The 13,616-nt window shown below is 29.5% G+C and overlaps 1 protein-coding gene across 1 annotated transcript; it reads left to right on the top strand.

The window, feature by feature from the left end:
- The first annotated feature begins 430 nt into the window (after positions 1–430).
- Positions 431–6,533, top strand: LOC120071053 (LRR receptor-like serine/threonine-protein kinase). Its single transcript, XM_039023058.1, has 2 exons — positions 431–4,345; positions 5,794–6,533. The coding sequence occupies exons 1-2, from the start codon at positions 1,480–1,482 to the stop codon at positions 6,321–6,323; spliced, it is 3,396 nt and encodes a 1,131-aa protein (XP_038878986.1). The 5' UTR covers positions 431–1,479; the 3' UTR covers positions 6,324–6,533.
- Positions 6,534–13,616: the final 7,083 nt, after the last annotated feature.

Below are 13,616 nucleotides of genomic sequence, written 5' to 3'. Positions count from 1 at the left end.
GCAGCAGATTCACAGGCATTCGCATCTTTGATTCTTTTATATATATATATATATATTAGATCCAAACCTCTATCTTTCCTTCCCAGATCTGTTCATAAATCTTAGATTTAGAGTTATGACATGTGAATGGTTCAGGCTTCAAATCTGTTAATCACTGCTTCTGGTATTGCCAAACTTGACAGGATAAAGTTAGACCAATATTTTTATTTTTACTAATCTTCCAATGATAATGAAGGACCTGGGATTTATTTGTTTGTTTCTGGAGGAGGTTGTAGCAAATAGCATATATTGATAAGGGAGGCTAAGTCAGTGGAAAACTAAGGCCCAATAAGAGAGATATTTTAGTACCAATAAGGCAATAACCAAACTAAATATATATATTATATATATATATATATAATATAATACCTAATATATATAATATCATAAATATATTTAGGTTAAATTGCAAATTGGCCCTACCATTTAGAAAAAGTAAAGAATTTATTCTTCATAGTTTTAGAGGTTAGAATTTATTCTATAGGGATTATTCATGAAGGATTTATCAAACCGTAGGAACTAAATTCTAATTATAAACTATATGGACTAAACTTCTCCAACTTTCATAAAAGAATAGAGACTAAATTTATAATTTAACCTAAAAATGATAAATAATTTCTGTTGCTTTAAGAAAAGAGATCATTGATAAACTAAAGTGAGATTAAATCAACATTAATTACCATGACTTTTCTTTTAGAGATTAAAAGTTCGTGATAAAAACAAAGAGAGTTAAAAAAAAACATTTATAAAAACAACGGGAGAAAAATAAATACTGTACAACAACATAATTGCATTAAATCTTTATCGAAAAAATAACTCCAAAAAGAGAACAGCCTTATTAAGGTTAAAAACGTGAAGAAAAGCAATATAATCACACACATTTTTGAAAGCCAGCAGAATGTTTAGCAACAACGCTATCACATAAAGTTTGGGCCATGATGGTTTAAGACCATCTGGTTGGCCTGAAAGCAATGCAGGTGACAAAAACCCCAAAACTTTTTTGATATCTGGCCTTTAATTCATCGCATTCACCCGAATTGACTGTTGGTAAAAAGTTTTTTCAGAGGACAATTGTTAAATATGCAAAGTCACTTGCTTTCATTGTGATTTGTGCCTTCTCTCTCTTTTGGAGTTCTTTGAATTAAAATACAGTTTTCCATCTTCCTCCCACCTCTCATCTTTATGAATAAAAAATTACAAAGGAAACGCCAACCAAAAATTCCATTTTCCCTCTGCACAACCATCATGGCCTAGCTGTTCTTCTTGGATCCCAGGATTTCAGGCATTTTGAATTGTTTTTTGCTTAATAGTTTATAGGGAACCTAATTTAAGACATCGTAGACCGCAAGACATGATTTGGCTTCTCTTGTTTTTGACACTCCCTAGGCTCAAACCCACTTTCTTGTTTCTCCTTTCATTGGAGTTTGTAGTTTAGTTGTAATGCCTGTAAATTCATGGACCCTCCCTTCATCTATCCTAATCCTCTGTTTTTCAGTCTTATATCCTTTCCTCCCTCTAACAACTTCCGCCATTAATGAACAGGGTCAAGCTCTACTCAATTGGAAGCTAAGTTTGAATGGATCAAACGAGGCTCTATATAATTGGAACCCCAACAATGAAAATCCATGTGGGTGGTTTGGAATCACTTGCAACAGAAACAGAGAAGTAGTGGAAATAGTACTGAGGTACGTGAACTTACCTGGAAAGCTTCCATTGAATTTCTCTCCATTGTCATCCTTGAACAGGCTCGTCTTGTCTGGAGTTAACCTCACTGGTTCAATTCCTAAAGAGATCAGTGCTCTTACCCAGCTGCGTAGCTTGGAACTCAGTGACAATGGCTTAACTGGAGAAATCCCAAGTGAAATATGCGCTTTGGTAAATCTCGAACAGCTTTACCTGAATTCAAATCAACTCAAAGGGTCAATACCTGCAGGGATCGGTAATCTCACGAACTTGAAGGAGTTGATTCTCTATGACAATCAGTTAAGTGGCGAAATTCCCATTAGTGTAGGAAGTCTGAAGCAGCTTGAAGTGATTAGAGCTGGAGGAAACAAGAACTTACTTGGCTCTGTGCCGGAAGAAATTGGTAATTGCAGCAGTTTGGTGATTCTTGGTTTAGCTGAAACAAGTATCTCCGGCTTTCTTCCAGCTAGTCTTGGCCGACTCAAGAAACTTCAAACATTAGCAATCTATACTGCACTTCTCTCCGGCCAGATTCCGAATGAACTTGGCGACTGCACTGAGCTTCAAAACATCTATCTCTACGAGAACTCGCTCTCCGGCGAGATCCCAAGCTCGTTAGGAAGGTTACAAAATCTTCAGAGTGTGCTAATATGGCAGAACAATTTGGTCGGTGTTATACCGCCGGAGCTAGGTAGGTGTGACCAATTGTTCGTCATCGACATTTCAATTAATTCCCTGACAGGAAGCATTCCTTCAACATTTGGGAACTTAACATTGCTCCAAGAATTACAACTGAGTACAAATCAATTATCCGGCGAGATTCCGAAGGAGATCGGAAATTGTCTGAGAATCACTCACATCGAGCTTGATAATAACCAGCTCACTGGTACGATCCCCTCTGAATTGGGAAATCTCACCAATCTTACATTGCTTTTCTTGTGGCAAAACAAGCTCGAGGGAAGTATTCCACCCACCATTTCGAATTGTCGCAATCTCGAGGCATTGGATTTATCACTGAATGCCTTGACAGGTTCAATTCCGACTGGAATTTTCCAGTTGAAAAAACTTTCCAAGCTTCTGCTTCTTTCCAACAACCTCTCCGGTGTGATACCGCCGGCAATAGGTAACTGTTCGTCTCTGTTTCGGTTCAGAGCCAATAACAACAAGCTCACCGGAGAAATTCCGCCAGAGATTGGGAATTTGAAGAACTTGATTTTCCTAGACCTTGGAAACAATCACCTCACTGGAGCGTTGCCTCCGGAGATTTCCGGCTGTCGAAATTTGACGTTCCTCGATTTGCATTCCAACTCTCTAAAATTTCTTCCACAAGAATTCAACAAGCTTTCTTCCCTCCAGTACGTTGATCTCTCAAATAATCAAATCGAAGGGACGCCGAATCCGAGTTTTGGATCTTTCAACTCGCTCACGAAACTCGTTCTCTCAAACAACCGCTTCTCGGGGCCTATACCAACTGAAATCGGTTCCTGCTTGAAACTTCAGTTACTGGATTTAAGTTGCAATCAGCTTTCCGGAAACATTCCTCCAAGCTTAGGCAAGATTCCTTCATTAGAAATTGGTCTCAATCTGAGCTTAAACCAACTAACCGGCGAGATTCCGTCGGAGTTTGCAAATTTAGACAAGCTAGGGTCATTGGACCTCTCTTACAACCAACTCTCAGGTGACCTCCACATTCTCGCAGACCTGCAAAATCTCGTAGTCCTCAATGTATCACACAACAATTTCTCAGGACGCGTACCAGAGACGCCATTCTTCACGCAGCTTCCTCTGAGCGTCCTCTCGGGTAACCCGGACTTATGCTTCGCCGGCGAAAAATGCTACACCGACAACCACGGCGGCAGCGGCCACCACACGCTAGCGGCTCGTTTGGCCATGGTGGTGTTACTGTGCACGGCGTGCGCACTGCTATTAGCAGCAGTTTATATCATTCTCAAAGATAGACATTCATGTCGAAGATGCTTCAATGGGTCCCGCGGTGAAGATCCAGACGCCGCCTTCGACAGCGACTTAGAGCTTGGCTCAGGTTGGGAAGTGACACTATACCAGAAGCTCGATCTCTCAATCTCCGACGTAATCAAGTGCATAACGCCGGCGAACGTCATCGGCCGCGGCAAGACCGGCGTGGTGTACAGAGCCTGCATCTCATCAGGTTTAATAATCGCCGTGAAGCGATTCCGATCATCAGATAAGTTCTCGGCGGCGGCGTTTTCATCCGAAATCGCAACGTTGGCGAGGATCCGGCACCGGAACATCGTCCGATTGCTGGGGTGGGGGGCGAATCGGAGGACGAAGTTGCTGTTCTACGATTACTTGCCGAATGGGAATTTGGGCGCGTTGCTACACGAAGGGAATGGGCGCGTGGGGTTGGACTGGGAGAGTAGATTCAAGATAGCGCTGGGAGTAGCGGAGGGATTGGCTTATTTGCACCACGACTGCGTGCCGGCGATATTGCACCGGGACGTGAAGGCTCACAATATTCTGTTGGGGGATCGGTACGAGGCGTGTTTGGCGGACTTTGGGCTCGCCCGCTTGGTTGAAGATGGTCCAAGTGGTTCGTCTTCCGCGAACCCCCAGTTCGCTGGCTCGTACGGCTATTTTGCACCTGGTAAGCTCTTATATTTTTTTATTTTTTAAATAATGGTAAGCTCTAAATTAATTACTACAATAAAATAAAATTACAATAATGACATATTTTATTCTTTTTAACAAATAGAGCTATTGACATTTGTGTACACCTTAACTCGTTTTTCAAAAGTATCATGTTGTAAACGAAGTAAATACAATAGTTTTTAGGGGAATTATAAATAGCAAAACCCGCTCGAATTTATTTGTAAAAGTAGAAAATAATTTAAACTTTTGGAAAAAAATGACAATTTATTATGATTTTTAATTAATTCCCATTTTACTTACTTTTGAAGGGAATTACGTGTGTGTGACGTAACTTAATAAATATTTGTAATACTTATGTGTCAATGATTTTAATGATTTCAGTGATATCGATGACAAGAATTTAGATTGATTAAGATTTTATTTTTAGAAACGGATTTAGCTACTTTTGATATTAGTAATATCGATGATAAAATTTTAATAGATATGAGTGATATTTGTGTATCAATGATATCATTCCCATCACAAACAATTTATCACCTCATTTTGAAATTGTGAAGCATGAGGGTATTTTAGTAAATTTAAGAGTTTTAAAAATTAGTTTTACTATTTTTTGAAAATAGTTATTTTTAGGCATTTTGGAAATAGTATTAAGTTTTGCTACTCATTTGCTATATTTTACCTTATTTTAGAAGTCCTTGTATTTAGGTTAGCTTCTATCTTATAAATAATTATAATTTTTATAAATATTTTTACTAATGGGCACTTATTTTGAAATTAAAATTCCTAATGATGATTAAAAAAAAAAAAAAGATGAGAAACAAAAATTTTGGGAATTTGGGATAAGAAGTTAGTTATTATAATTATAGGTTATTATAGTTGGATTATAATAGTTTGTGTTTGAGATGTAGATTATTTTAGTTTAAGTTATAATAGTATATATTTGAGGTGTAAATTATTTTATATTGAGAAGAAAATAGTAAACACTATAATAAAGAATAAAAAAAATGATGTATGTATAATAGTAAAAACGGTAGCAAATAGTAAATATTATAGTAAATAGAGATGTTGAAATAATGTTGACCGTAGCTAATTAATTTTTGTCTCCAATATCATTTAAAAGTAGAACAAAATTGCAACTTGATTGTACTGTGAAGTATTTGTATATACACAATAAAACTGAATTAATATAGACAGTAGAGTCATTGTCCGTTATAATAGGTGTAAATTGAGGGATAAGAATGAAATGGGACAGCAGGATTGTGACTGGTGAGAGGTTTTGGAAAGATTTGCATGTCATTTCATTTGGAAATTTGCACTTTTCATTTTTCAAATTTTAATTATAATTATTTATTTTAAAAAGAAAAATACTTCTAGAGAAAAATGAACATTTTTATTTTATTCATTTATTTCTCTTTTAAAATAAATAAATTTATGCGTATGTAGAATACGGGTGCATGCTAAGAATCACAGAGAAAAGCGATGTGTATAGCTATGGCGTCGTTTTGCTAGAGATAATAACAGGCAAAAAGCCAGCAGATTCATCATTTGTCGAAGGCCAACACGTGATTCAATGGGTGAGAGACCATTTAAAAAAGAAGAAGGACCCAGTTTTGATATTGGATCCAAAACTTCAGGGTCAACCCGACCCGCAAATCCAAGAGATACTACAAGCATTAGGAATTTCTTTACTCTGCACCAGTGACCGCTCCGAAGACCGACCAACAATGAAAGACGTGGCGGCTCTTTTACGGGAGATCCAACAGGACCAACTGCCAACAGCGGCGGAGGTCGCCGATAAGCCGCCACGAAAGAATAGCAACACAACAAGCTTTGACACGACAACGTCATTTTCATCTTCCTCTTCTACGGCTCCTGCGAGTCATTTACTTTTCACATTGCCACTTCAGGAATCATCGCGTTGCTCTTATGCTTCACTATCATCGTCAGGCGCGTATATTCCACGCAAACAATGATATTTGTTGTAATTTATATTTAGGCTTTTTTTTTTTTTTACATTATTTATAATTAGGCTCCTTTGATTTACGTATTAGGAAGGAAGATTAAGATTAAGATTAATTTTAAGAGTAATGTATCTTTTGGATTATTAGAAAGGGTAATGTAAGGGATTTAGATTTTAGATCCCCTTCTTCCTTTTTGTCTTCCTTTTTTTTTTATAGATGGAGGAAAAAAAAGATGATATATTAATATATCTTTTTGTAAATTCATTATTATTTTTTGGATGTATTTTTTCCTCTTCGTTGATAATTGTCGTCTAAATAGATGTGAATTAACAAAAGTAAGTTGATTTTTTACAATCAACATTGATATCACTAATATTTTCTTTTAGACTTATTACATTGACCTAAAAGAATGATTATCACTATAGATATGTGACTAATATTCGACGAATTCAAGCAAAATGACAGAAATATATGTCATAGAAAATATAGAAAAAATGCTTATGAACAAATTGTTTTCTTGCAAAGTCAACCTGAAACGAGCAGTATGTTTTAGTTCTAGTTAAATTTGGAGAACATAAAACTAATTATATTTAATGGTAAATTTAGAAACATAAAATAAAATTTAAATTATGTATGAAGCATCACCAATTGCTTAAAAATGCCCCTTTAAGAAATTGAATGTATGCTTTACCCAAAAAGGTAGTTATAGATGTGAAAATATGGAGAGACAAGTCAACATCAGAGAAAAGAGAAAAGGCATAGAAGAAGAATGGATGAGAAAGGGAATAATAATTAATAGAGAAGATATTTAGAGTTGGGTTTGCTTGGGTGGTAAGTTAAAATTATAAGTGAATAATTGAATTTATTGAAATTCCGTGGTTGTTGCTGAAATGAAGGCTTAGTGGGCGTGTGCACGTTGGAAGGTTCTTGGTTGATTTGTGTGTTGTGAAGTTGTGAAAACTGTGGATTGAGAGTGAAAGGGAATAATAAAAATGGAAAAACAAAGGGCAAAAATGTGTGGTAGTAAGGAACTTGGGAAATGCCAATCATTGGGTTATTTTAAAGTACACGCTTTCTCCTTACTACCTTTCTTTCTAAATAGACCAATACTTAACAACTGCAGCCTTGCTTCTCTTTTCACTGAAATAATAATAATAATGGTACTAATAATATCTTTTTGCTACCTAGTTTTTTTTTTTTAATCTTCTCTAATTTTTAAAATATTACACATTTGATTTTTAAATTTTGAGTTTTGTTTCAATTTAGTCCCTAAATTTCAAAATGTTCTAATTTTACTTTTGAAATTTGAGTTTTATTTCAATTTGGTCGTTAGGTTTTAAGATTTTATATTTTTAATCTCATTTTTTCATTAAATACCCACTTTCAGTCATTGACACCAATTTCTATTAATTAATTAAAAATAGTTATGAAGTAAAAATTTTAATTTAATATTAAAAGGGATAAAAAAAAAAAAGTAGTGAAACTTAATTGATTATAATTCTTCTAATGATTTTTTTAATTTATTAACATAAATTAACACTAAGGATGGAAGATGAGTATTTAGTGAATAGTTAGGTTAAAAGTGTAAATCTTGAAACATAAGAACTAGTTTGAAACAAAACTCAAATGTCAGAGATAAAATTGTAACATTCTAAAATTAAGGAACTTAATTGAAACTAAACTCAAAAATTAAAGAACTAAATGTGTCACATTTTGAAACCTATGGACCAACAAGATATTTTCTTTAAAAAAAATCTTTTTAATCGTTATTTTTTAAAATATAGTTGTCATGTGGTAACTTTTAATTGATTGTAATAGATGTTGCACAATAGATGGTTACATCCAATTTTTTCCCTTCCTTTTAATTATATTTGTTTTTAAGATAATGTTCACAAAAAGTATAATAATAAATAAATAAAGGAGAAAAATATATTTTTTTAGTTCATAGATTTTGGGTTTAGTTTGTATTTAGTCCTTATGTTTCAAAATATTACACTTTTAGTAGTTTTTTTGTTTGATTTCAATTTAGTATTATGTTTAAAAATGTTAAAGTTTTATCCTTAAAATTTGAGTGATCTACACTTTGAACTTTTTTTTTTTTTTTTTACTAACTAAATATCCACTTTAATTTTTAGCTGCATACTAAATAATTTAAAATAGTTAAGGAGTGAAAGATTAAAATTAATTTAAATAATGATGAATGAATATTGCCAGTGGCGGAGCCGGTGATTTTATATTTGAGGCACTATATGTACAAGTCTAACGAAAAAAATAAATCTATGAATGGATGTAAGAAAACAAAAAAAAAAAAAAAAATCATAACTTCGTATATTAACTAATTTATTACATTACAATTGTTTTTTGTTTGTATACATAACAACATAAACAAAATGCAACATCCTATGAAATGTTATATTCTAACTAATTAGAAAATTCACTTAACCAAGTTGTATTAAATGTCTTGACTTTCTACCAAGATTCTTAGGTGGAAAAGTAAAAGATTTTGAGATCGACCATGACCTTTTAGTAAATATGCTATACGAACTTGATCTCGAATATTATAATAATAATCATTAATTTTGATTCTTAGACCATAAGATCGATCAGAATCCAAAACATTTTTTTCTTCAGAAGATGATACCTCTACAATCTCTATTGTTATTTTTCCTTTTATAACATCTTTCCATATTAATTTTGAATTAACTCTACAAAAATATTAATAAGTGTTAATAATAGGAATATTTCATTCTATTATATTGATTTAAAGATAGAAATACTTAAAGTCGTCTAAGAAGATTTAAAGGTTTACTTGCCAAGTTCTTATATCCAAACGAGTGACTGCAATTTCTACCTTTATATTAACGTTCATATAAAAATTGTGTGCAAAAAAGGAACTATACATTTTTAATCGAATATTCTTGAGATTGAAAAGTTAATTTCGAAAAGAATGAAAAAAAAAAAAATTATAAACTGCCCCAGTCTTGTTGTCGATATATATATATATATTGTGATTATTTATTAAAAATGATACATTATTATATTCTAAATATCATATATACTTTCATTTATTATTATTTACAGGAGTCGAACTTTTGCCCATTAGAGATAACAAATTTGGGTAAAAACTTAAAACAAAATCTGAAATAAAATGATCGCAAGAATCAAATCTTTGTCCATAGCCAACCAAATGACACTACACGTCAACAAGCTAACATCATTGTTGTTACTTTAATTCAACTTTTATATATGTGTATATTAATATATATTATTTTATCATTTATATTAAAAATACAAAAGATGAATAAATTGAGGAGGGCACGTGTGCCCCTAACCGCTACGTGACTCGTCTATGAATAGTGCAACCTAATTAACTATGATATACTTTAAAATTAACTAGTTTGATACTACGTGCTTTGCACGTGTTACATAAAGTTTAAAAATAAAACTTAATTATAAAATTTTAATAATACAAATTTGGTTTATGAATAAGAGCATTTTATTTTTTTAAATGAGTCATGAAAAAATTACATAAAGTTTAAAAATAAAATTTAATATAAAATTTCAATAATACAAATTTGGTTTATGAATAAGAGCATTTTATTTTTTAAATGAGTCATGAAAAAAATATTTATGAAAATTTGAAAGTTGGGTGAGAAAAAATAATTGTTATTATAAAATGTATTATAAAAGAAAATATGAATTAAACAAACTAAAATATTTTATACCGTTTCTCTAAACAATTGTGATAATTATCATTAGTAAAAAAAATTATTTTAATCAGAATTATTTCATTATCTTCCTAATTTTGAACTTCAAATATTATCATTATTTTTTAAAAATTTATGGTCACTTGGTTAAAAAAAATATATAAAAATATTTGAATTGAATTATTTGATTATCCTCTTAATTTTATACTATTTTCTCTTAAAATTTGTGATAACTATTTCTTTTTTTTTTTTTTTTTTTTTTTTTTTTTTTTTTAAATTTTCATTTGGACGATTTGATTATTTCTTAATTTCAAACTTCATTTAAACAAAGAATTCCTTTTAAGAAAAAAATCTGTGATAATTCTTTCTTATATATTTTTAAACTTTTTTATTGGATATCTTGACTACCTCTTACTTTTAAATTTTAAATTAAATCAAAATAATTATTAAAAAAAACAACAACTTGGGATAGTAATCTCTTAATTAGTTATTATTATTATTATTATTATTATTATTATTTTCATTTTCATTTTGATGATTTGATTATCCTATTGATTTTAAACTTTGATTTTTTTACCAAGATTTTTTATTAAAAAAAGTTTTTCGATATTTTTTTATTTAATAAAAAAATGTTTTTTTATTTGATGATTTAATTAGCCTCCTAATTCTAAACTTTAAATTAACTATAATATTTTTCTATTTTATTTATTTTGGATTTGATGACTTGATTATTTTCTTAATTTTTGTAATTGATTTAGATAATGTGATTATCCTTTTAATTTTAAAGTATAATTAAAACAAGATATTATTGTTTTTATTTTTGTATAAAATTGCATATCGATTGTTTCTTAATTGAAAAAAATGATTTGATTATCTTTCTAATTTCATCTTTTTTTTTTCAAATTTTAATATTAACAAAAATATAATTTTTCTATGCAAGCAGAGACTCTAAAAACTTATTTTATTTTGATTTGCAACCATTTTCTTCTCGATTTTTAACTTCATTTAAAATTTTATGAATTTATTGTGTATTTATAATGAATTTGAAAAGTGAAAAAAAATTAACAAAAAGACAGGTAAAAAACAAATATATATTATAAATCTCTAAACTCATTAGTTTGGATTTACAAAAATTAAAACATGAAAAAAAAACTACGAAAGCATTAAAAAAAATCACTTTTTTCTCTGTCACTTCGTCGACCTCAAAATTGTTTGAACTAAGAAATTTCTTGAACCTATCATTTTCATATGTGACGATTAGGTGAATTTCCCGTGTGTATTTGAAAAAACTACAAAAATATATCAAAAAATTGTATTAAATGACTATATATGATTTTACAAAATTGAAAAAGAGAGCATACCTTAAATAAAAAGGGAGAGAGGTTATATATTTCTATAAAAATATAGGGATAGATGTTGCTATTAATGAAGTTAAGAAGAATAAAAAATTTCTAAAAAAAAAAAACCAAAGAAGAAAGCAAAGAAGCTAGGGAGAGCCCATTAATAATATTAAAAAAAAAGGGGAAAAGGGGAAAGAAAAAAAAGGAGATACTTGATGGATAATAAAAGGGTGGAATTAGCTATTTATAGAAAAAATTTAGATCTCAAATAATAATTTGATTTTATTTTGTTTAAACAAAATTTCCAAAATAAAGACTTAATGTATGTATATATTTTTATTAAAATCGTCAATAGGATGTTAGAGGACAAAATTTGATTCGTTTTTAATTTATTTTTTACTTTATTTAATTTATATATTAGAGATAAAATGTGATTTAAAAAAAAGGTTTTCGTGAATAAGATATCAGAGGATAAAATATATTTTGTTTTTAAAAAATTTCTTTTTTTTAAAGAAAATAAGAGATTATTAAAGATAAAATATTATTTTAAAAAAACATGAATTAGAGATTAGAGAATAAAATGTGATTTTGTAAGTTTTTTTTTTCTTTTATTTAATGTGAAGAAGATATTAGAGATAAATGAAATTTTTTAATGATTAAAATGTGAAATTACTAAGATGTCCCAATGACTATCAATTAAAATAGTCAAAAGGGGAAATCAAGTATTTCTCCTAATTACCTCTTTTAGATGATATGGATTAATAGACATTGATTTCAAAGACATTTCTCAAAAAAAAAAAAAAAAAAAAAAAAAAAAAAAAAAAAAGTCAAAAGCTAAAAGTGAGTATTTAGTGGAAAATCGAGATTACAAGTGAAAACTATATCCAATAACAATATTGAAACAAAACTCAGAACTTAAAAACTTAAAACGTACCATTTTGAAACTTAGGTACTAAATTGAAATCAATTCAAAACTTAAGAATAAAAAGTGTAACATTTTGAAATATATAAACCAAATAGAAACTAAACCTAAAATTTAGGGACAATTTTTTTTTTTTAATTTTTTCCCAATAAAAAAAAGTTAAAATACTAATTTGATCCTAATACTTTATAATTTGTTCAATTTTAGTCTCTATATATAATAAATATTAAATTTAGTTCTTAAATAAAGCTCTCAAAATGTAGGGAGTATAATTTAAATGAACCTATAGTTTATGTACTCTGTGAGTTTGAATTGTTAAAAAATTAGAACAATTTTCAATTTATAACCTTAAGTTTTAGAATAGTATTAATTTAAACTATGAATTTATTATTGTATTATTTTTAAACTTGACCCATTGTATTTGTTTCAATTAACTCTCATACGTGTATAGATTTATTCAAATATTAAATTAATAAAATAGATAATTAATATAGAATCATGAACATTTTTTAAAGAAAAACTTAATTAAGAGTCTAAATTGATTTACTTACTATAATTTATGAATTTAAGTGATAAAATTATAAGTTTCACACAATGTTTATTTAAAAAAACATAATAAAATAAATAAATTGATACAATTATAAATTTTCAAGATTTAAATGATACGATTATTACTTTATAATTTAAATTGTTAAGACTCTCAAAGTTTAGAGGCATAAATTGATATTTTTTTCTAAAAAATTATTACCACTTAATTGAAATTGATTTTACGATAAGAGAATTATTGGAAAGAAAAAACTAGTTATTTATATATATATATGTGTGTGTGTGGGTATATATATTGTTACGATATCATCTATAAGAATGAGAGATCAAATGTTTTTTTATGCAAAGAATAATGGACCAATTATTATTCCTCAAGAAAAAAAAAAGGATCAATTATTGATTACGTACAATCACTAAAAACAAAGTCATATATGAACAGTAGTTTGGCCAAATATTTTTATAGTTGTGAAGCACGAAGCATGCCTCAAGCTAAGATCCTCACATGCCATTGATTATCGAGTCTAATAACAAGTCTACTAAAAAAAGTCTAACAAGTGAAAAAAAAACCCTAATTAATAAATAATAAAATTAAGTCAAATTATTAATTTTGTTTCTAAACTTTATTTAGTAGATATCATAAATACTAAAAAGTGTTTAATTAGTCATCAATTTTTACTCTTGCACTGGTAAGCTTAAAAACACTTAAAAAGTCATCAACTTTAATTTGATGTTTGATGGGTAATTAATTTTTTTCAACATTTTCTTTAAATTCATAAACCTACCCAAATAA

The sequence above is a fragment of the Benincasa hispida genome, chromosome 2 (assembly GCF_009727055.1).
Source record: "Benincasa hispida cultivar B227 chromosome 2, ASM972705v1, whole genome shotgun sequence".
NCBI classification, from domain to species: Eukaryota; Viridiplantae; Streptophyta; class Magnoliopsida; order Cucurbitales; family Cucurbitaceae; genus Benincasa; species Benincasa hispida.
Note: the sequence above shows the minus strand (reverse complement) of the source record. Positions and strands in the feature narration are given on the sequence as shown.

Bases quoted from the DNA above. Each gene is read 5' to 3' on its own strand.
- LOC120071053 (XM_039023058.1), top strand. From the start codon at position 1,480: ATGCCTGTAAATTCATGGACCCTCCCTTCATCTATCCTAATCCTCTGT. The intron at 4,346-5,793 runs GTAAGCTCTTAT...ATGCGTATGTAG, and splicing joins GTACGGCTATTTTGCACCTG to AATACGGGTGCATGCTAAGA.